We start from the raw sequence: 23,615 nt of genomic DNA, 5'->3' as shown, positions 1-23,615 counted from the left end.
AGCGGTACACCCCACTGTGGTCAGCAGCGCCCCATGCTCTAGGGGTGCCCCTGTGTGGGCTCTGGGGCCCCGGGGCTGCTGCTGGTGACTGGTGAGGGAGTCAGTGCAGGAAATCCCAGGGCTGCTGCCAGCCTGCAGGAGGTGGACCGGGTCAGCCCACGGCAGGCAGTGGCCTGCGGTTGTCCTGGGGCTGGTGTCCACCCACTGGTGTGTGAGGCTGGTCTCGAGGCTGGCTCAGGCTGCTCGTGGACAGGGCCGGGCCCCAGGCGTGTCTGGGTCTGGAGTCTGCCCGCTGGTGGGTGGACCTGGGCTCCAGGGTCCACGGACGCAGGTCCCTGTGTCCCCATCCAGCGCCTGTGCTGGTGTGAGGGGCTGGCTGTCTGGGGGCCGTCATGGGCTCAAAGACTCATCAGACAGCCTGTCTGCTGGGGAGGGGTGCAGGTGCACGTCCCTGCCTGCTTGGTTGCTGGGCCTGAGGCCTCCCATGCTGTGTGTGTTGCTGGGGGCCAGGTGTCGCAGGTACTGGGCTAGAGGGAGGGTCCCACCGTGGCGCTGGCCTGCAGCGGCGTCCTTGGGGCGGGACCAGCTCCCAGTGTGGCTGCTGCCAGTGTCTTGTCCCCAGTGTCATGGCCTGCCTTCTCAGGGACACTCCGGTCAGCCGGTGGGTCCGATCTGGCTCTTTTAAAGTCCCTGCTTCCGCCCTGGGTTGTGGGGTGTGTGAAGCTCCGTGTGTGCCTGCAGGAGCAGAGTCTCTGCTCCCCACAGCCCTCGGGGACTCCCCGAGGGAGCCCCACTGGCCTCGAAGCCCTGCATTCTGGGGGCTCGCCCTCCTTGGCACAGGACCCCAGCTGGGGCACCCCTCAGCCCCTCGCTGCCTGGAGGCGACCTCCGTGGTTAGTCGCTCTGCCACGGGTGGGCCGCCCGTCCTGCCATCTTGCGGTGCCCGCTTCTCTCTCCTTAGCTGTGGCAGATCCTTCCTGGCCAGCCCCGTCACAGTGGTCATTCTGGAGAGCCCTGGAGGGCCGTGCTCCGGGTCTCCTGCTCCACTGTCCCGCCCATCCCCTCGCAGTGGTCACTCTGGAGGGCCCTGGAGGGCCGTGCTCCAGGTCTCCTGCTCCACCATCCTGGCCGTCCCCTTGCGGTCAGCTGTGTGTGTGTTTGTGTGGATGCAGTTTGGGGTTTGGTGGTTGTCCTAGCCTGCCTGACGTTTCACTGTGTTGAGCCTGGCTCTTTCTGTGAGTCAACTCCGGCTTTCTTGGGATCTGCAGGGCAGGCTCAGCTGGTGCCCACGTGCTCTTTAAGGTCGGGAGGGCCCCGAGGAGCCATGAGTGCATGGGTGTGGACGCGGCAGCAGGTGTTTGTGGAGCTCGAGCAGCGACGCTGGAGGGCTGCGTTTGCGGTGCGCCTGGACCAGGCCCGGGGCCTCTGCACACCCAGGTGTTTGTGTCCGGTGTGTATCAACTGCAGACGGCCTCACACCTGTTGGGAGCTGTTTGGAACTTGGCACCATTGGACCTTTGAGGAGCTTCCCTGCTCGTTCACGCGGAGGTGTCCGTGGTTAGGGTGCAACCTCTGCCTGTCTGGTGTCTTCCCAGGGCGTCACCCTCACGGACCTTCAGGAAGCAGAGAGGACGTTCAGCCGGTCGAGGGTAGAGCGTCAGGCTCAGGAGCAGCCCAGCCTGAAGCCCGTGGGTCCCGGAGCGCTTGAGGGCGGCCCCCGGAAGCACGAGCCTGTGGCAGCCCCCACCCAGGAAGCCGGGAAGAGCTGCCAGCCCTGGGGCCGGAGCCCCGAGGGAGAGGTGAGCGCCGGCGTGGAGAGCAGGGTCTGGGGGGCGGCCGGGGGGCTCTTGCTCACGGGGAGTCAGTGCTTGCTGCTCTGCAGTGGACACCTCTCAGGAAGCCTGTTTGTTTACGTCCATCTGCGGTTTGCAGGCCTGTGTAACTGAAAGAATTCAGAAGATGTTGTCCTTAAGTGATACGTTGTTTCCTTGGGAGTTAGCTAACGTGCTTGTTTCCAGTCTCACTGAGACGTGATGGGCAGGTTAGGCTGCAGCACACTTCCTGTGCGTGTGCCCCGTGAGATGACTGCCACCACGAGCCTGGTTAACGCACGTGAGCATCTTTCAGTTCTGAAAAGAAAGGTCTCGATATAATAGAACGCAGGTAGAAATAGAAGCGTTTATTATTGTTTATGCCTGGCACTGCGTTAGCTGTTTCACATATATGAAACTGTTCAGTCCTCAGCGCAGCCCTGTGAGATAAATACTAGTCCTTCTTGCACTGAGGCTGTGGGGTGTTCAGCACTTTGCTTGGCATCTCCGTGACTCAGGAGAGCCCGACGGGTTCCCTGGCAGCCCAGCAGATAGTAGGCTGCGCTGTCCCTGCAGGGCCCAGCTTCAGCCTTGGCTGGGGGCTGTGATCCCATCGCCGCACGGCGCGGCCAGACACCAGTGAGGGATTTGGAAGACGAGGTGGCGAGGCGCTGAGCCGCAGCCCACGGCCTCTCCTGCGCTGCGGCGGGCGTCCTGCCGTGCGCCGCGCCCCTTTAGGGCCAGCGCAGTCAGAGGTGTCGGGTCCTGTTTAGAGTGAGCGTGTTCCTGGTTCACTGAAGACGTCCAGCGATAACTTTTGTCTCGGGGTGATTGTCAATACCATTCCTTTTCAAGCCCAGAAATGCCCCTGTTGGGACGATAAATTTTATGGTGACCATGGTTGCAGGAAGAGAAGTCTTCCTGCTCTTTAGGAGCCACGGTTCTGTTGTTTATTTGATCTGTTTTATCAGCCAATGTTTTTTGAGTACTTGCTACGTACAAGGTTCCGTTCTGAGCACGTAGCATACGGTATCTCATCCAGTCCTCCCAGGCCTCTCTGAGGAAGAGCTTGTTTTCCCTGTTTTACGAAGGAGGAAGTGGAGACTCAGAACTCGAGTCGCCTTCTTAGGTCACGCGGCTCATTTGTGCCGAAGCTAGAATTTGAGCCACATCCTGTCAGACTCCCAAGCTGACTGTATCTTATTGCTTCTGTCTCTATAACTTATAAACAGAAAATCAGACAATCTCTGCATGTAGTGAGAATTTATCTCTGCATCTTCAACAAATAAATGCTAAGGTGTATTGTCGAGTTCTGTCCTAACTCTCAAGGAAAAAAAAGTTCAAAGAAGAACTTTTTTTTACTTTTATTTTGGGGGTGGGGGTGCACATGCAGGATCTTGGGGTGCCCAGCCCAAGATCACGCCCACACCCCTTGCAGTGGGAGTGCATCTTGACGCCAGCTGCCAGGGAAGTCCCAGAAAGTGGGGTTTTTAGTGTCAGCAAGCCTAGTTATGTCAAGTTGATAGAAGGCTCATAAATTGGCAGAAGGTCCAGATTTGATCTGTTTTTAGATGACTCTTACATTGTTTTTTCCTATCCTGAGCTTATTTTCCCACATACACCCTGCCTTTCCATGCCCCAATTTGAAAGGCCAGCATCCTTCCTGTTTGCTTTGTAGAATCAAAGGAGTTGTGTTAGCAAGCCGGTGCTTCCAGCCGGTGCTTCCAGCCGGTGCTTCCAGCGCCCTTCCGTCAGTTTAGGAGGAACTTCCTGGGCTGCTGTCACCCGGCAGTGTCGTCAGAGTAGGCGTTCAGACCTGTTTCCTTTCTGGCTGGTTAAGTGCTCATAAGCCTCTTAATGTAGAAAAGCCCATTTTTAATAAACCTACTGTCCCTACGCTTTCATTGGACTTGACCCCCGACGTCTCGTCCTATGGGTTGTTCTAGCCCGTGTATCATCCCCTGCAGTGTCCAGCTCAGCCCGAGCAGCCCACAGCGCCAGCGTCCCCTTCTGCTCCGAGACCCTCGCTCTACACCAGCTCCTACCTGCTCCGGACGGGTGGGTCCTCCGCCCCCGACTCACAGAGCTCAGAGCCCCCCACAGGCACTGCCGGGACGCGGGACATGGACAAAAACGGTACGTTGGGCTTCGGGAAGCACAGGCCTCCAGTGCGCGTGCCCCGGGCTCCTGAGCTCCAAGCCTTGTCTCCTCCCTGAACAGAGGGCGAAGAAGCAGAGCCGGGCGACCAGTCCTCCGGCAGGCTGTCCGTCCGCGAGAGGAGGCGGCCCCGGGAGCGCCGGCGGGGCACGGGCATCAACTTCTGGACAAAGGACGTAAGTGGCCCGTCTGTGCCAGGCGTCGTGTGTGCCGCCCGCTGTCCTGTGTGGGTGCAAGAGAGTCCCACCCGGCGCTGCGGGCGCTGCGTGTCAGGACGCGTCACGGGAAAGACAGACCGCAGGGGCGTGGCTCATCTGGGAGGCTCTGGCTTAGCACCCAGGGCAGTGCCAAGCGCACGGGCAGGGGGCAAGGGCGCGGCGGGTGCAGGCAGAGCCAGCGCACAAGCCCTGCGGAGGGAGCCGCCCCCGGGGCTCTCAGAGTGTCGTCTGACTCAGGGTTACCCTTCCGAAGGACAAGAAGGAGCGGGTGACGCGACACAGCATGACTTTGGCTCCGAGCGAGGACAGGGCTCCGTGCGTCTGCGCCCCGCTGGCCTCTCCTGCTGGCTCAGCCCGCGCCTGACGTTTACGGACCGAGCGGCCGGGGTCAGGCGTTGGGAACTAGATGGCCGCTTCTCTGAGGCTGGAAGAGAGGCGGTGGTGGTCACTGTTAGAAGCGGTGGGTGTGAGCGTCCGGTCGCCATGGGAGCTCAGTTCTCTTCCCACCGGGGTGTCAGCTCGGGCTGCAGGAGGCGCTCCGAGGCGCTTCTGAGGCCGCAGCGACGGCCCCCTGGCCGCCAGCCCTCCCTGCCCAGGCGCGTGCTGACGGGGCTGACTGGTGCCACCAGCTCTGTCTGTGACCGTGACTGCTTGTTTTTCTTCCGCCTGCCTTTCCAGGAAGATGAAACGGAAGTCCCGGAAGAGGTGAAGAAAGCGTGGGTAAGTGACCCGCGGTGAGGCTGCCCTGTGGGGCCGCCCTGCCTGCATCTGCCCATCTAACAGAGGAGCAGGCTGCGTGCAGGCTTGGGTCTGGGGTCAGGGGACGCTGCCCTGGGCTGCGCCGCCTGCTCACCCGCGTCCCGTCTCCTTAGGTGGTGCGCCGGGCCCGTGTTCCTGCTTGAGGTTTCCTGCGCCTCCGGCCAGGCTCTTAACTCGATTTCCAACTCTGTCTCCTCTCTCTTGTGCTGTTGGAGTGTGTGAAGTCCTTTGAAATCTTGGGAAGAAAAGTGCAGTAATGCGGTTTCTCATGTATCAGCATCCTCTGCACGCTGGCAGAGAGAAGCAGAGGGCGGGGTGGAGACCGTCGGAAGTCACTTACACTTGCCTCTTGAAAGGAGGTTTCGCTCTGGCCTGTGCAGCTCCCAGGCCTGCCCGCCTGGCGCCCTCGCCTGCCTGGGGGTGGCTTGCGAGCAGCGGCTCCATGCTCCTGAGCAGCACCCTGCGTCTTTCCTTTTTCTTCCTTTGGGCTTTTTGTTTTCTTGGCTGTGCTGCGTGGCTCCCGGGGTTAGGGTTGGGGGGTCTTCTCTGCCCGACCAAGGCTGGAACCCGGGCCACCAAGTGACGCACCAAGTCCTGACCACTGCACCGCGGGGACGTCCTCCTGCTGTTTCTCCAGAAGGAAGGGATTGGTCTGGCTTTGACCAAATGAATTGAGAGAATATGTGCATTTCTATTGGAAATTACTAAATAGATGGCCTTTTTTCTACCCTAGGTTATGTGACAGTATGTTATCAGAACATATACAATAACTCATCCTGACAGTCAATGGCTAGTTCATTTTTAGAGAGGAAGTAGGAATGCTCTGCTGTCGTTGACCTGCCTGAATTGGGGTCGAGACCCAGAATGGTCAGGAGTGGCCTATAGAGGCGGTGCCGTCGGGACCACTGAGACGGGTGCAGCCCCCTCGTGGGGGCAGGGCTGCAGCTGGCTCACAGGGGAGGGCTGGGGGGCGGTGTGGGCACAGATGCCCGAGGAGGCCCCCAGGGCAAGGTGTGTGCCCGTGACCGTGACCTCGTTCCTGGGGGTCACCAGGGCTTTGGGAGACAGAGTAAGCTGTGACTGACACCTAACGGGAGAGCCCGAGTGTGAATGCAGAGCTTGGACATGGCCACCGCGTGTGGAGGGGCGTCGAGGTGGGCAGCTCCACACAGGAGCCCAGCGGGGAGGCTTAGGCTGCGTCCCTGCGGGGAGGCTGCAGTATCCGCGTTTCTGGGCTCCTTGGTGCCGGGGCACCAGGCGGGGATGCCGAGTGTGGGCTTAGGAGGGCAGGGTGTGCAGTGAGCCCGTGCCCCGACGCCAGCCTGGCCCTGGTGAGCTCTTCTCCGGCTGCCTGTTCAACTGGGCAGGTGTGATGCCGGGGTCCACCGGCCCCCAGGGCAGTGGGCCCGGTCCCCATGGACCCTGGGAGTCCATCCCCAGTCAGGGGAGAGCTAGAATGATCCCAAATGTGTGTGGATGTCTCTCCTCCTCTCAGAGACTAGAGCCTGGTTAGAAAAGCTTTGTTGTCTAACCCTAATCTGTGTTGATGTCGTGGGCGTCTGTTTCCTGTCGTGTAGCTCAGCTAGAGAAGTGGCGCTGACATGCATGTCCGGGTACGATTTACGACTGGAACGGCCCTAGGTGCTCTCAATTCTGGGTGAGAGGAGAGGCCCCGTGCGCTTCTGTGGGGTGACACAGGAATGCATCCAGGCCCCACGTGGTGCACCCATTGAGGCAAACCCCGGCCGTCTGGAAAAGCCACGAGGTGGTGAGACCGCAGGTGATGCAGGGGTCGCGTCTCAGCAGCCCCTTGGCGCAGTGCTGGGAGCAGGTCTGCACGGCTGTCCGCGGGAGGCGGGTGCCCTCCCAGAAGTCCTCGCCTGTCTTCATCTTGGAAGTGAGGCCGAACCGAGTCTGGGTTTGACGCGAGGGAGGCGGCTGCCCCCTGGGCCCGGGGCGGGCTGTGTGCTCAGGGCCCTGCAGGCGCTGCATCTTTTCTCGCTTGAGCCTTCGGCCTGCCTTTGTTCTGTTTACGCTGTTTGGTCTCTCTGTTCTTGTTTCCCGATCCCCAGGCCAGTTCCAACGTGTGGTTGAGTTCATCACTAGAGGGCACACGTGTCTCGGAGCCGTGGTGAGCAAGAAGAGCCGTGCCTGAGGAGGCCAGGCGGGAGGCAGGTGACTTGGCAGGGAATCCACGTCCGTGCGGGGAAGCTGCCCGCCTCCCAGACGTGGGCACCTTGGAGCTGGGAGGAAGTTAGAGAAAGCCTGAGTGAGGGGCCTTGCCTCACAGAGGGAGCTCTGAGTCCTGGGCCAGCGGAGCACCCGGGGAGCGAGCGCGCTCCAGGTGGCCCCGGCCCACGTCAGGAGCCTCTGTGACTGTGCGGGGCCGACCTCACGGCCCCTGTGGTTCCCCGTCCCTACTTAGGGACACAGATGAAGCCTCATGAAGAGGCTTAGCGGTGGGGTGTGGAGGGCTTCCAGGCTCAGAAGCTTTGCCCCGTGGAGGTGGGCCTACCAATGCCTGGCACGCGTCTCTCACACCAACCCAGAGGCTCTCCAGACCCAACGGTCTTCGGGTTTTTCTGGAGGCTTCATCAAGTGCATAATTCATTATTACCTCAGTCTCCACCCCCTCTACCTTCCCTCAGAAGATGGAGGGTGAGTCTAGACGTTCCTAGCTGGTTTTCTTGTTAAAGTATATTAATGCACAGTATGTGTGAGCTTCAGCTGTGCAGAGTAGTGATCCACAGTCTTGGAGATTATGCCCGTTTACAGCTCTTGCAGAATGTTTGCCGTGCTCTGCACGTCATGCAGCCGTCCTTCCGGCCTCCTGCCCCGTGGGAGGTGCACCTCTCACTCCTCCATCGTTGTCTTTTTACTGAGCAGGTTCCGTGTTTGAGTTGAGTTGCTGGTGGCATTGCGCCTCCTCGCGTGAAGGAAGGTTCCCTTGAAGGGCGGCTCAGAGGCCACGTGAGAGTCTGATCCGTGTCTGGGGGAGCGCTTCCCTGCTGCCCTGACCTGGGCGTGTGTCTCTCCGCCAGGATGCGGCATTCCTGTCCTCCACTTTGGAAGGTGCTTTCCCCCTACATCCCTGTTGCTTTCCGGCAAATCATGTGCCATCATCTGAACAAATCATGACACTTGACCTTCGAAGTCGGCAGCGTAGTGTCCCATCCAGGGTGGACCATTGGTCTGATGATGCCTCCTCCTGGCGAGGCCTGCCCAGGAGACGTGCTGAGGAAGTGCTGGTCAGAGGGCGCTGAGATCCCTGCTGGAGACAGCTGGTGAGCTCGTCCAGGGGCACGTTGGTCCAGTGCTCCAGAAGGCATAAGCGATTAGGTCTAAGACTTTCAAACTGAATCAGAGAGAAACCCAAACTGAGGTTTTTCCAGCAAAGCTAGGTTTTGAACTAAGCTGTAACAGAAAATGAAACTTGCTCTGGGAGCCACTTGGCCGCGGGAATGTCTCTTATACCTGAGGCCACTGCACGCGTCTCCCCTCCTGTCCCTTGTCTTCTGGAGCCCCTCCTCCACTCGTGGAACAAGCCCTCTGAGGGTCCCGCTGTGGGCAGGCTGTGCTCAGGGTCAGGGTCAGGGCCCCTGTACCCAGCCCTCAGCTGGTGTGGGGGCGTCCCCATGGGAAGGCCCTCTGGTTGTGGAGAGCTGGCTCCTGGAGCTCCCCTGACAGCTTCTGGGAAGGAGACGCAGCCTGTCTCCGACCTCATCTATAGGTCTTTGACGGCCGGGAATGTCATGGACAAGGAAGCCTGGTGTGCTGCAGTCCTTGGGGTCACACAGAGGTGGACACAACTTAGTAACTGAACAAGTGCCATTCTAGCCATCTGCAGGCTAAATCAGAGTTCCATAAAGAAGAGCTCCCAGAAATACGTTTCCCAAAGAAAGCCCCTCCTTAAGGAAAACAGAGCACACTGAAAGACGTAATAACACTCAGCGAAGTCGGGCCAGGCAGAGGGAAGCAGAGCTGAGCCGGTGTCTGAGACTGCCTGCAGACAGCCAGCTCCTCAGCACAGTTCCTCTCTTCTAACAGTCTCACGGTTGTTATGGAATGTTGGCCATACCCTGTGTGCTATGTGGTGGTCCTTATGTGTTTGTGAGTTGGAGCTTTGGTCAGTCTAAAACGACAGTCATAGGCTTGGGATTTTAGAACCAAAGGAAGCTTTAAACTTCTTGTTTTCCTTATTTATTGGCCACACTGCACGGCTTGCAGGACCTGGGTGACCTGGCCAGGGATTGGAGTGGGTCCCAGCAGTGAAAGCACCGAGTCCAAGCCCCTGGAGCTCCGGGGGTCCCTGAGCGCCTCCCTTGGAGCTCATAGGAAGCCCCAGGGGAAGTGCGCACAGCTGTGTGTGGACTCTGCACCTGAGTGTGCGCCCGTCGCGTGTCTGACGCACTGTCACGGCGAGAGGAGCGCAGGCCTGGCCCAGCAGCCCAGCTGCTCTGCAGGAGATGCTTGCATTTTCTCGTCTGTAAATGGGGTTGATGATAGTGTCGACCTCTTAGAGTCATGAAATGAAAAACACTTAGTACACTGAAATAGCTAGAGATGAGTCACGGCCATTCAGACTATTTTTCGAATCTTGGAATACTCTCACTGACCTAAGGACACTCTGATTTTGAGGTTGGCTGTTAAGTTATCCATAAAGGATGGATTTTTTTGGAGTCAGAGAAGTAGCCCCGGCTCTAGCACGCGCCTGTGCTCTGAGAGTGGACCTGATGGGTTTTGAGAAGTAAAGCTTAAAGGGAATGCCGAGGTGCCGGAGAGCCAGGTGGAGCCGGGAGGAAGGCGAGCTCGGGGCGCCTGTGCGTGCCGTGTGCTCAGCAGCCCCCAGGCTCTGCCGGCCGCCCTCCCGCTCCTGCGCCCGGCCGCCTTCCCGCTCGTCTGCACACGCGCACACACTCACACACACTCACACGCCACCCCCACTCGCTTGGAGTAGGTGGCAGCCTCCCCTCCTGTTTGCTCGAGTTTCCTCAGCCTTGCTCCTGGCGCTCTGCTGGGTGCTGTCCCCTCCGTCAGGCAGGACTCTGCCTTGTTGCCCAGCCCCCTGAAGGCCCTCGTCTGCTGGCAGGCGCCCAGCAGGCTCTGCCTGTGCCGCCGCTGGGTAGTGTGTTTGCTGTTCTCCTTTTAGGTAAAAGCCGAGGCCTGTTTTGCTTTCTCTTCTCTCCCGGGCCCGATTGCCTAATAAGGTAAAGTATGTCCCAGACGAGCTGAGCTGTTGAGACAGAACAACCGTCTAAGTTTAGAGACCCGGTAGGTAAGCTCCGGACGGGACAGCTTATTTCTGTAGTCAAGTAGTATTTTTCACATTCACTGGAAAACCACCATCATCTTTTTTTAAGCAAGCCGCTCTCCCTTTTAATTGAGTGAAAAGATAGTAAAATATAGATCTTCCTCCTTCAGCTTCTTTGTCTTTAGCTGGAAAAGAAGGGGAAGAAAGGGAAAAGGTAGTTAGCTTGTCCCCAGAATGAGAGGGCTTGCGAACCCTGAGAAATCTGATACAGTGCTCCCGGGACAGATGGAACGGGCAGGGCTGTGTGGACAGGGGTCGGCAGGCTCTCACAGCCGCCGGGACCGTGGGCAGGGCGCTGGGGGAAGCGGGCCAGTGCCTCTGTCCAGGCCGCCCACGGGGCTTCTCCAGCCTTGCCGCCTCGCTTGTTGGGACCGCCTCGCCCCTCATGCGCTTATGCTCTTCACCCGTAGTTCTTAGGATCGCGCGGCTGCTGGGTTGTCTATATATGGGTCACATTTGTGCCTGGAGAAGCCAGCCTGAGAACAGTTTCTTTTGGCATCTTCCTTTTAAGGCTCCATCAGTTTAGGTCACGCTGTTGCCGAGCAGAGCTCAGTGAAGCGTACATGTACTCGTCTCTCAGACCCTGCAGTGTCGGGGCCGCGGCCCCGTCGCATCAGTGGATTCTGCCTCAGGCAGGAATCTGTCAGATGGAGTAAACTGGCCTTCAGGGCATCTGTGTGGCCCCCACTCAGAGGTCCAAGGGTGCGGCAGGTTCATCAGCTGCTGAGGGGAGGACGCTTAGCCTCCGAGCTTTCCACTTACCCCGGTCTCTCCCTCCTGCCTCTGGCCACCTTCACGGCCTCCAGTTTCATCACGACCTGTGACCTTGCGCCTCGCCGTTAGAGGCTTGAAACGCGGCTGTAGCTTGTTTTCTGCGATCAGGCGTGTGCTCCGCTACAGAAAGCACGTGACGTACAGACGTGCGAGAGCTTCTAGAGCAGGTTGTCCTGTAGGGGTCGCTGTGGGCGAGATGCTGTGCCTGCGTCCGCGGGTGGGGCCGGGGAAGCCAGGCCTCCCCGTGCCCCTGAACACAGCTGTCCTGCCGCTGGGCTTCTGCCCGCCGCCCTGCACAGTCAGGGGTGAAAGCCTCTCTGTCATCCGAGTTCAAAGCCAGACTTAACTCTGTGTGTGAGCTCACATTTTTTGGCAAAGGGAGCTTCTAAAAGTCCACCACGTCGGTCGAGGAGAAGCTGCTTGCACGTGGGTTGACCGCATCCCCAGCCGCGTGGCCTCTTGTGCGAGGACATCGTCATTCGGCAGCCCCCGCCCTGCACACCCCATCACCACCGCCGTGAGCCTTCAGGATGCTGCTTGGGGTCCACCTCTGGCTGCCTCATGACGCCTCCTGGTGTTCTTGGCCCCCAGATTTGCACATTGAAACACATACTTCATTTTCAGTGATTTCCCTTTGTCTCTTCTCCATGTTTTACTATTGATTTTTTGTGATTTTAGCTGAGTTTTACCTCTTAAGAATTTGATTTCAGAATAGTCATAGTTGGTGGGGAGTACAAAATGTTTGTTATAAGAGGCGATTCCTACCGCTATAAAGAGTGAAAATAAAGTTGTTCACTCAAATGAGATGATTGTTTAACATTCCGGTGAATTTCATGCCAGTATTTTTCCTAAGAGTTTTATATCCTGAGACCAGCTAATGGCTTTTTTAAGAAGAGGATCGTTTTCAGCTTGGGCATTCCGGGCCCCTGTCATTACCATGATGGCAGTTTCGTGTGAGGCTGGCTTCAACGCCCTCGGATTCAGCTCTTTCATGGACGGAGTCAGGCCGCACTGGCTTTGATCGTGGGGAGCCCGCAAGGGTAATTGCTCCCTGTGCAGTGCAGTCTGGAGGTTTCCTTAGTTACAGGAGTCTTCATTTCTTCTGGAGACCTTTAACCATGGCTTAGGCCTAGCTAATGTCAGCCTTCTAGCCCCATGATTGAGGTAACAAGCTTAGTGGGGGATTTGCGGCTCTTTCTCAGCAAAGGAAGTGTTTATAGATTCGCCCTGGCAGGAATGTCGAACTTGAGGCACTGACCGATGTTACGGCTGGAGGGGTGGAGGGGTGGGCTGATGGGGCCCTGACCGATGTTACGGCTGGAGGGCTGGAGGGCTGGAGGGCTGGGCTGGGCTGGGCTGGTGGGGCCGTGGTCACTGTCTACCAGGCTTCGTTTTCTCCAGCTCCATTTTCCATCAGGCAAACTCAGGAATTGGAGCAGGCATTCAGGGGCCTGAATTTCTCTCATAGAAAATCGTAATGTTCTGTCCAGACGTAGCGCTCGAGGGACACAGGTGTCCACACAGGTGACCGGAGCACACGTGCTCCCTGCGCTTTCAGAGGTTTCGTTTCCTGACAGCCCCAAGTCTTACACTGTGAATTACGCCAGTTTCCACGGCTACTGAGAAGAAAGAAAGGACTTTTAAAAAGCCCTTTAGCAAATTAATAGTTCAAACTAAAGCACTTAGTGTGGGCCTGGAGCTTATAGCTCCAGTTATATTCCTGAAATCTTGGTCGGGTTAGAGAAGCATCTAGAAGGAAATGCTGTGTTAGGACATTCTGTACCAAGTGAAACGGCGCCTGCCGTACAGTGGAGCTTTGCCTGGTGCTGGGGGACTCAGAGAAGACCTTCACTGCCTCGGTGGTCATTGGGCTGTCGTCCCTGAGCGCTCAGGTCTCCCTCTGTCCAAGCGTCCGGCTCTTTGGAGGGTCTGCACTCTGGGCCTTGGGGGGTCAGGCAAGTGCTGGGGCCTGTCCTGCGGGGGGCAGGGGGCAGCCTAGTCTTGGTCTTGGCACCAAATGCTGCCAGTCTGGGCTCAGCAGACGTTGTGTGTAGGGTCTGATCGTCCGTATTGTCTACTTGGCCAGACACTTGGTCCGTCTCAACCGCTCAGCGCCACTGCTACAGCGAGAAAGCAGCTGTGGACAGCGTGTCCTGAATGGGCATAGCTGTGTTCTGACGAAACTTTTCGTACGAAGCAGGCTGGACTTGGCCTGTGGGTCAAGCGCCAGGTGACCGGCTCGGCCAGGCTGCCGGTGGCCGCGTGCCTCTCGGTGCGCGTGTATCTCCCGTCAAGCCCCACCTTGTCGATGCAGCATTTTTTCAATTCTTGAGCATCACCGGCAGTGAGTGGGCAGGGGAGTCATGCAGGAGGCAGCCGTGTCGTCTGTCCTCACCTGGAAGCGCGCTGCTGCAGGGGACGCAGCAGAACTTCCCGGAGGGCAGCGTTGAGGACGGAGCGCCTCCACGGAGCTTCCCCGTGGTCTCACTTCACGGCCTGCTGGGGAGAAAGCCTGAGATGACGGTCCCGTCTGCCCCTTGCCAGCTCTTCCCATCCGAGCCTGTCCCTTCCCACCTCCCGAGGCCTCCAGCCACAGCCTGAGATGACGGTCCTGTCTGCCCCTTGCCAGCGCTTCCCATTCGAGCCTGTCCCTTCCCACCTCCCGAGGCCTCCAGCCACAGTTTGGACACAGGCAGTCACCTGCTGAGTGACAGGTTTAGCTCTCTGCAGACTCTGACCGCACCTGAGCCAGTCTCTGAGGCTCCCAGGTGCCCAGGAGGGCAACAGTTGTGGAAAACAGTCCTGGGGTCATGGGTTCGTCTAGAATGGCTCCCAGCTCTCCCCTCCTCAGTGCACAACGTCGCCCCAGAAACATCACAGGTGAAACGGAACTTTCCGACGGTAAGGGGCAGGGCAGGACCTGGAAGACCGACCCTGACTGTACCATGAGTTACCGCATGTTGCTCTGTGAATAAGCTACTTCCTGCTCTGTGTTCAGGTCAGTCCTCTGAAGAAAGTGTCTTCTAGAATTTACCTCCCCAAAATACTTTTTTACTGCAAGCTACAGCTGAGCTTGGGCCTTCCCTGGTGGCTCAGTGGTAAAGAATCCACCTGCCAATGCAGGAGACTTGGGTTCAATCCCTGGGTCAGGAAGATCCCCTGGAGAAGGAAGTGGCAACCTGCTCCAATATTCTTGCCCGGGAAATCCCATGGACAGAGGAGCCTGGCAGGCTACAGTCCATAGGGTCTCAAAAGAGTCAGAAATGACTTAGTGACTAAACAACAATTAAGCTTAAAGGAATAAATTTGATTTAGATTGTAATTATTACTAGAAAACTACTTCAAAATAGATTAGTTCACAAATATATATCTATATGAATAAAAATATGTAACTTCACTTGTATTCAAAACTTGGTATTCGGTGACTAAGTCATGTCCTACTCTGCAACCCCATGGACTGCAGCTCACCAGGCTTCTCTGTCCTTCACCATCTCCCAGAATTTGCTCAAACACATGTCTGTCGAGTCAATGATGGCGTCCAACCATCTCGTCCTCTGTCATCCCCTTCTCTTCCTGCCCTCAATGTTCCCCAGCATCAATGGAAAATTGAGTCAGTTCTTCGCATCAAGTGGCCAAAGTATTGGAGTTTCAGCTTCAACATCAGTCCTTCCAATGAATATTCAGGACTGATTTCCTTTAGGATGGACTGGTTGGATCTCCTTGCAGTGCAAGGGACTCTCAGGAGTCTTCTCCAACACCACAGTTCAAAGGCATCAATTCTTCGGTGCTCAGCCTTCTTTATGGTCCAACTCTCTCATCCATACATGACTACTGGAAAAACCATAGCCTTGACTATGCAGACCTTTGTCAGCAAAGTGACATCTTTGCTTTTTAATATGCTGTCTAGGTTTCTCATAGCTTTTCTTCCAAGGAAATGAGCAAAATAAAGTAGAATTTTTTTTTAACCAACAAAAATATGAAAATATTTTGAAAAGATAAAGGCCAGTTTGAGAGGATTGTGAGATGAATCGCCTAATATTTCATGTTGGGAATACAAATTAATACTTTAATACTTCTCTTTAGAAAGCAAATTGCCAAGCTATCAAAGACCCCGAGTTGATCCAGAATTTTCATTTTTGGAACTCTGTCTCTAGAAACAGTCCTAAATATGATAAAGAAGAGAAGTGTTGCATGCAGTGATTTTCAGCAGAGGTTATATAATACATACGTGGCTGTATAAACATTTGTTTATTCAGTAAATGCTCACATGCCTGTTACACGGGAGGCGTTTGTTTGGTGCTTTTGAACAGAGCAGAGTCCACTTAGCGATTATGTTAGTGGGAAAATGGAAACCACCGAAACGTCCTTTGTCCCGGCGGCAGTTAGGCAGACGGTGCCTCACCCTCGCAGTGGACACTGTGAATCACAGCTTGTGTTCCATCCCCGACGGCCAGCTCTGGGGGGCTTTCCTGGGAAGAGATTGGAGTCGGGGCCGCCGGTGGCGAGTGAGCTGCAGAGGCCGCACAGAGCCCTGGGTGAGTGCCTGTGGGGCGCCGCCGCGTGGGCCGGTGCACGGTCCCGCCAGCAACGTGAGCATGTGCACGCGGGCCGCAGACTGAGTCGCCGAGTGCTGGTGGCCGTGTTCCCACGGCGGGACTCAGGGTGCCCCGCTTGCTTCTGCTCTAGTGAGCCCTGGTTGCTTCTGTCATTTTTTTTCCAAGTGCTTGGGCAGCACAGACATTGGGAAAGCAGAGGCTTGAAGTGAAGTGCAGGCTGCTGTCTGGGCCGTGCCCCGCCCTCCAACGCCACCGGTTTCTGCTGTGTGGAGCGGTCCGCACGCTCACCCCAGCCCTTAGAGGCCCCAGACACTGGGGGTCACCGAGTTATTTCTGGAAGGTACTGTGGAAACTATCCCACCCCAACTTCCTTATTTTACAGGTTGAAAGTCCAGAGCCCCAGAGTGGGCACAGCTTCTGAGCCGTCCGGGAGCTGCAGGGGCCACCTGCCGTCGGCTCCAGGCTGCTGTCCTCCCCTGGGCCGGGCGCCTCCTGGGGCGGAAGTGCCGCGGCCTGGCTCCAGGGACAGCGGCCTCCTCTGTGGATCGCACGGGGAGATACAGGCAGGGTTTACACACAGGCCCTGCGGTCGGGGCTGCTGCTGCCCAAGCTTATCACCGTGTCAGAGTCATCTGTCCTCCGTGTCTCATTTCCCAGTACACCCCAGGTTTCAATCCATACAACTTCCAAACAGTAGGAATATTCCTCCACTACAGTTGATTTTGAGTTTGAGCTTTGGAAATATTTACTAATGTTTTTTCTGACTTGTGACATTAGGGGAACTGAACTGCTGTTATTTCAAAAGTAAAAGCCATTAATGATACAAGTAAATTGCAAAAGAATGGTAGTCAGATCGGCAGCAGCAGAGCCCAGAAGACAGTGTGGTGCCTCCGCCGTGCTGAGGGGAGCAGCCGCGAGCCCGCCGCTCTGCGCCGCCACGCAGCCACGCAGCCGGCACAGAGAGGCGGTGCCAGGCACACGGGGCTGACTCAGCCCACGGGCCCTTCTGGCGCGAGGACCACATGTTTCTCAGCAGAAGGAAAAACAAACCCAGAGGGAAATGGGACAGAAGAGAGAAGGTGTGTGGACATGGTGATAAAGCCAGTGTTTCTTAATGTTTAAACTTGGATCTGGAATTCTAGAAGCGATGTAATGGTAAAGGCGTAAAAGTGCCCTGCAGTTCTAGTCTTGAGCAGAAAGAGGCTGGTTAACTTTATACACTTCTAAAGGGAAAAATGCCTTAACTATTACACTGTTACGTAAGAACAGCCACTGAAATAACATAGAAATAGAAGGTACAACTCCCATCAGTAGAGGAAAAGTAGGAAATTTTTCAAATTAATTCACTCCATCCAGTGGAAGACAGGAAAGGAGATGAAAAGAAGCAAAGGGGAAAAGAGTAAATAGGAGATTCAAAACAAAATGTGTTCACAGTCTTGATGAGCATGAATTTACCCGTAAAGCCAGGCAGACACTCAGGTTGAATTATTATACTGCATGCTGTCTTCAAAACGGTAGTGAAGGGCTAAAAATAAAAGTATGGGAGGATGTATGCAGATGTTCACCAAGAGGAAGCTGATATGGCAACATTAATATCCATCAAAAGATAATTTTAAGCAAAAGACATCAAATGACTGGGAAATACTTCTTAATTGTGAAAAGCAGCCCACAGGGGGGTTACCAAATAATGGACGGTAGACACGGAAAACACAGTCTCAAGATTCATAGAGCAAAAGCTGTCAGGGTAGCAAATGAATAGTATGTCCACAGGCAGAGTTTACACACCTCTCTCAGAAACTAGTATGTGAAACAAACACAGCCATCTGAAGGACATAAAAGGTTTGGAGAACATAAAGGCCAGCTTGCTCTGGTAGCTACACCAGGCACACGGGGGGTTGTATCTTGAGGACCACAGTGAATTAAAAATCAGCTGCATGCTTTCATTCATCAAGTATTTATCGAGTGCGTGATACTTACCATCCATTGTCCTGAGCACTTGGAATGCAACAGTCAACAGAGAGCCTGGGCTCGTGAAGCTGACCTTCTAGCAGGGAGAAGGCAGAGGTGGCGGGTGGGAAAGAGCAAGCACAGCGAGGAGTATTATATGTTAGACATGGCGTGAAAAAGAGAGTTGCATGAAGAGGGTTGGGTGGAGAGAGGACACGCTCTGTTGCCAGGTGGGATGTCGGAATGAATCTTGTTGACTGAGATCAGAACAAAGAGCTGAAGAAGGTGAGCGAGTCAGCCACAAAGACATCTGGAGGGAGAGTCCTCCAGACAGACGCGTCAGCTAGAGCCAGGCCTTGGGGCACTGGAGGGGAGAACTTCCCTGCTTGTCCGGGGTTAGGAATCCACCTGCCAGTGCAGGAGCCTCGGGTTCGCTCCGCGGTCGGGGCATAAGCCCCACAGCACAGCTGCTGAGGCCCAGGCACCCCAGCTGGGGAACGCCCATGTGCAGCACAGCCAAAAATAAGCAAATTCAACTGTTGTAAAAAGAACTGGGTCTTTGAAAAGATAAACAGAATTGACAAACCTTTAGCCAGACTCAAGAAAAACAGCAGGCCCAAATCAATAAAGAATGAGAAACTACAGTTGACACCACAGAAATACACAGGATCATAAAAGACTATCGAACATCTGTGTGTTGTTAACAGACAACCTGGAAGAAATGGACAAATTCTGGGAAATGTTCCATCTTCTAAGACTGAACTCAGAAGAAACAGAAAACGGGAACAGATCGGTTACCAATAATGAAATTGAATCAGTTACTTCAGAAACTCCCAGCAAATGAACGTCCAAGACCAGATGGCATCACGTGTGTGTGTGTGTGTGTGCGTGCGTGCGTGCGTGCGTGTGTGCACGCGCGCTCCAGGGCCTCCATCGTGTCTGATTCTCTGCGCTCCTGTGGGCTGTAGCCCGCCAAACTCTTCTGTCCGCAGGATTTTCCTGACTGGAGTGGGTTGCCATGCCTTCTCCAGGGGATCTTCCCAACCCAGGGATCGAATCTACTTCTACATTGATTGACAGGCAGATAAGCTCTACCAACATTTAGAGAAGAGTTAATACCTGTTCTTCAGTTCAGTTACTGAGTCATGTCCAACTCTTTACAACCCAATGGACTGCAGCGTGCCAGGCCTCCCTGTCCATCACCAACTCCCCAAGGTTACTTAAACTCATGTCTGTCCAGTTGGTGATGCCATCCAACCTCTGTTGTCCCATTCTCCTCCTGCCTTCAATCTTTCCCAGCTTCAGGGTCTTTTCCAATGAGTCAGTTCTTCGCATCAGGTGGCCAAAGTATTGGAGTTTCAGCTTCAGCATCAGTCCTTCCAATGAATATTCAGGACTGGTTTCCTCTTCAGAAACTCTTCCAAAAAGTTGCAGAAGGAGGAGGATTTCCAACTCACTCTGTGAGGCCAGCATCACCCTGATACCAAAGCAGCCTGAGATATCACACACACACACGTTTGCAGGCCAGTATCACTGATGAACACATTATAAAACCTCTCAATTAAATACTAGAAAACCGGATCTAACAATACATTTAGAGAATCAAATACCGTGATTAAGTGGGACTTTTTCCCAGGCACGCAAGGATGGTTTAGTATCCACAGACAATATGATATACACCACATCAACAAATTGAAGAATAAAAACCATATGATCATCTCAGTAGAGGCACAAAAAGCTTTTGAAATAATTCAACATCCATTTTTTATTTAAAAAAAAAAAGCCTCCAGAAAATGAGGAGAAAGAAAACTTAGTTCAACATGATAAAGGTGGGTTATGACAAGCCCACAGCTAACATCCTACTTGATGGCGAAAAACTGAAAGCTGAGAACGGGAACAAGACCAGAGTGTCTACTCTCACCAGTCACTCCACATAGTCTTGGAAGTCCCAGCTGCAGCAGTGAGAGAAGAACAGGAAATGAAAGGGATCAGATTGGAAAGGAAGAGAGTCACTGTTGCAGACAACCTGCCACTCTGCACAGGGCCCTGATGGTGCTGCCGGGTAACTGCTAGGGCTCAGTGACGCCAGCAACGCTGCAGGACAGAAAGTTAACACACGGGAATCTCCTGGGTTCCTGTACACTATCCACAAAAGATCATAAAGAGAAATTCAGGGAGCAACCCCATTCACCATCACATCAAAGAGAATAAAATACCTGGGAATAGACCTTCCTGAGGAGGCAAAAGCCCTGCACCCTGCAGAGGCCGATGAAGGAAACGGAAGATGACACAAGCAGATGGAGGAACAAACCACCTTTATGAATGTTTCACTCTGCCTCCTAAAGCAGAGGAGACGGGCAGCAATAAATGGGACCCAGTTACGCTTCAGAGCTTTTGCATCGCAAAGGAAACCATTGACAAAACAGGAAGACAGTCTGCTGAACGGGAGAAAATGGTTCCAAATGACATGACTGATAAAGGGTTAGCATCCTAAATGTATAAACAGCGTATACGACTCAGCGTCACAAGAGCAGACCACTCAACTAGAAAACGAGTAGAAGACCTGGGCAGACATTTTTCTAGAGAAGATACAGATGGCCAACAGGTCCATGAGAAGATGTCCAACATCATTAATCATCAGGAAAATCTAAACTGAAACCACAGTGAGGTCTCACCTGCATGCTTAGTCGCTCGGTCACGTCCGACTCTTTGCAACCCCGTGGACTGTAGCCCGCCAGGGGACTTCTCCAGGCAAGAATACTGGAGTGGGTTGCTATGCCCTCCTCCAGGGGATCTTCCCAATCCAGGGATTGAACCGAGGTCTCCCGCATTGCAGGCAGATTCTTTACCATCTGAGCCACCAGGGAAGCCCATGAATACTGGAGTGGGTAGCCTGTCCCTTCTCCAGCAGATCTTCCCTACCGAGGAATTGAACCAGGGTGTTCTGCATTGCAGGTGGATTCTTTACCAGCTGAGCTACCAGGGACGCCCCATAAAAACAAACAACTCAATTAAAAAACAAGCAGAAGACCTGAATAGACCTGAATATTTTTCCAGAAAAGATACGGAGATGGCCAGCATCATTAATCACCAGGAAAAGGCAGCCTAAGACTGCAGCGAGGCGTCACCACACGCCTCTCAGCACTCCTGTTGTCAAAAAGAGCACAAACAACATGGTGCGGACGCGGAGAAAGGGCCGCCACACACTCACACCGTTGGCGGGAGTGTGAGCTGGAGCAGCCACCGTGAAAAGCAAAATGCTGGCAACGGAACTGTCATGTGACCCAGCACTTCTGCTCCGGGATATACACCCAGAGAAAACAGAAATGCTGATTTGAAAAGATAATGCACCTGTGTTCATAACAGCATTATTTGCAGTTACCAAGGTATGGAAGCAACCTAGGCGTCTCTCAGCAGAGGAATGGGTGAAGAAGGGGTGTGTGGGTGTGGGTGTGGGTGTGGGGGGGTGTGTGTGTGTAGAGTGGAATATTACTCAGCCACAGAAAAGAATGAAATTTTGCTATTTACAACAATGTGGATGGACTTGGAAGGCATTATACTGTGTGAAATGTCAGAGAAAGAAAAGTGTGAAATCCAAAAAATAAAAAGCAGCAGATTCCCGGGTTAGAGAACAAACCAGTGGTTACCAGCAGGGAGAGGAAAGGGGAAGGAAATACTGGAGCAGGGGATTAAGACGTTAAACTACTATCTATAAGTAAGCTACAAGGATATGTTGTACAGCACAGGGAATATAGTTTTTTTTATTAAAACTATAAACGGAATATAACTTTAGAAATTGCCAATTATTGTACAGTTCAGTCACTCAGTCATGTCCGACTTTGTGACCCCATGATCCCAGTACGCCAGGCCTCCCTGTCGATCACCAACTCCCGGAGTTCACTCAAACACTTGAAACATATAATATTGTACTTGGACTATATACCTCAATGGAAAAAAGTATTCTGGACATACAGGATGTGAGGAAAAGAGGGGTCTTGGCAACCCCAAGGTCTTTGGTCTGAGCAGCTGCAAAGCCCGAGTTGCCGGCAGCTGGAGGCCTCAGGCTGGGGAGGGATGCAGGGCCCGGGTGGGGGCTGTTGAGCCCGAGGTCTCCACGGGTGCCCGCCGTCAGGCCTGTGGCGTGTCTGGGTGATGCTTAAATCTGTAAGGCTCTGTGAGGGGATGGAAAGGTACTTGAGACAGGAGAGGGTCAAGGACTGAGCTGGGTCCACTCTGCACTGCAGGGAGGGCCTTGGGCCCAGGGCCCGGAGGGACCTGGGAGTGGCGGTGCCCCGTCCCGTGTGAGTGGGAAGAGCGCACCACGGAGATAGTGGCCGCAGCACTCAGGGCTGCTGACGGGTCAGGTCGCGAAGGCTGAGGGCTGCCCAGTGGCGTCCGTGTGGGGGTCCGCGGGGACCTTGGCAGCGCCAGCTCCGGTGGAGCCAGGGGGCAGAAAGGCTAGCAGCAGAGGTTTCAAGACACAGCTGGGGAGAGGCGTTAGAAACATGAAAAACAGTCATTTTTTGCAAACAAGTTTCTCAGCAGAGGTGGGCAGAGAAATGGAATGATAGTTCACAGGAGAGACGGGGTCAAGACAGGGGTGGCTTCTTGGGATGCAGAAGTTGGCCAATGGGGCTGGGGGAGGCGGACGGTGGGGAGCAAGCCCAGAACTGGGCAGAGCAGAGCGGTGGCCTTGCAGGAGCCGGGGCGAGGGGGCGAGGGGGTGGGCCCGGGCTGCGGAGCACACGGGTGTCCCGGGAGAGGGGGCGGGAGCAGGCCTGGGCCACGGGTGCCCCGGGAGAGGGCCATCCACAGCCGGGATGTGGCCTGCCTGCTGCCGTTGCCCAGTGAAGCAGCAAGCAGACCAGCAGCTGGAGAACAACATGTGGAAGGGGTGTGAGCGCAGCGCTGGAAGGCGTGGGGCCCGCCCGGCTCAAGGGCACACTGCATTTAAATCGAGGCCGGCGAGCCTGCTGGTGTGCTGCTCTGCCAGCCCCTCGCGGTGACGAGCGGCAGTGGCAGAGTCGGCAGGAAGGTCAGCTTAAACGAGGCTGTGGTTCTGCCAGAGTGCAGTGCAGGGAGAGGCGGAGGGGGGCGTGAGGGACTCTGAGCGCCGGGCACCGCGGCGCGTCCCGCAGCCGGCGGCAGCTCGGGGCCCATCCTGAGAGCAGGAGCGACGCGGGGGCGGCATCGAGACCGCAGAGGCTGCAGCAGCAGCGGTGTGGGTGGGGACAAGGACGCTGAAAGCCTCCTTATGAAGACACTGCGTGGGTCAGGGCGGCTGTTGTCACCAGTTAGAAAATATTTAGAATGAGGTCACTTCACACTAGATCGGGGAGGGGGGGGGCGGACGCTAAGGAGAAAAAGCTACACCCTTCAGTGCAGACTACAGTTGAAAACGCTTGAAAATAAGAACGAACGAAAACCAATGAGCCAGGCTTTCAAACTCGAGATGCTGGGAAGGGAACAGAGAATGCCCAAGTGCAGTAGAAAGGGTGAGATAAAGAGATGGGCAGAAATCAACGGACCGGAAACGAAGCACGCTAGAGGTGATCTGTGAGACCAGAAGCTGATTCTGTGAAGAGACATAAAATACGGTAAACCTCTGACACACGATGGCATTGGGGGCTGGTGGGGACAGTCAGAATGAATAGTACCAGAAGAGAGGGGGACAGAAAAGAGAAAACGGACATTAATCATAAGATGTGTTTTTGAACAGCATTATGACCATAAGCATGAAAACTTGGTTTAAACAGATACTTTTCTGGGAAAATATAAAATACCAAAATTATTCAAGAAGTAATAGGAAAATAGAAAAGCCCCATAACCACCAGAGGAAATCGGGTAATACTCTAACCACTGCCTTCCAACCCTGGGCCAGAGACGCCAGGCCTGAGCCAATCTGCGGAGGGTTTACCAGGCCTCGGGAGCTCGATCAGAGGGGGTCTGCCCCTACCACTGTTCAGAGATGGGGAAGGAAACCAGAGTCCACCCAGGTGTGAGCTGAGGACCGGCTCTTCTTGGGAGGGCTCCTCCCAGAGGCAGGGAAGGTAGGAGGCTGCTTTGTGGTGAAGCTCCTGCT

General features: G+C 54.9%; 1 protein-coding gene across 14 annotated transcripts in view; it reads left to right on the top strand.

Moving 5' to 3' along the window:
- PPP1R12B (protein phosphatase 1 regulatory subunit 12B) overlaps positions 1-23,615 on the top strand; it is a 171,280-nt gene that overhangs the window by 111,536 nt on the left and 36,129 nt on the right. For 9 of the 14 annotated variants that reach the window (XM_055583199.1, XM_055583204.1, XM_055583203.1 and 6 more), the window contains 4 exons: positions 1,596-1,799; positions 3,758-3,947; positions 4,032-4,144; positions 4,865-4,906. In XM_055583199.1, coding sequence (XP_055439174.1) covers positions 1,596-1,799; positions 3,758-3,947; positions 4,032-4,144; positions 4,865-4,906 — 549 coding nt within the window. Of the gene's footprint in view, positions 1-1,595; positions 1,800-3,757; positions 3,948-4,031; positions 4,145-4,864; positions 4,907-6,522; positions 12,295-15,968; positions 22,072-23,615 lie in introns of those variants that run through there. The other 5 variants (XR_008715147.1, XM_055583205.1, XM_055583206.1 and 2 more) reach the window with 5 other exon arrangements.

Source organism: Bubalus kerabau, chromosome 5 (assembly GCF_029407905.1).
Source record: "Bubalus kerabau isolate K-KA32 ecotype Philippines breed swamp buffalo chromosome 5, PCC_UOA_SB_1v2, whole genome shotgun sequence".
NCBI lineage: Eukaryota > Metazoa > Chordata > Mammalia > Artiodactyla > Bovidae > Bubalus > Bubalus kerabau.
Note: the sequence above shows the minus strand (reverse complement) of the source record. Positions and strands in the feature narration are given on the sequence as shown.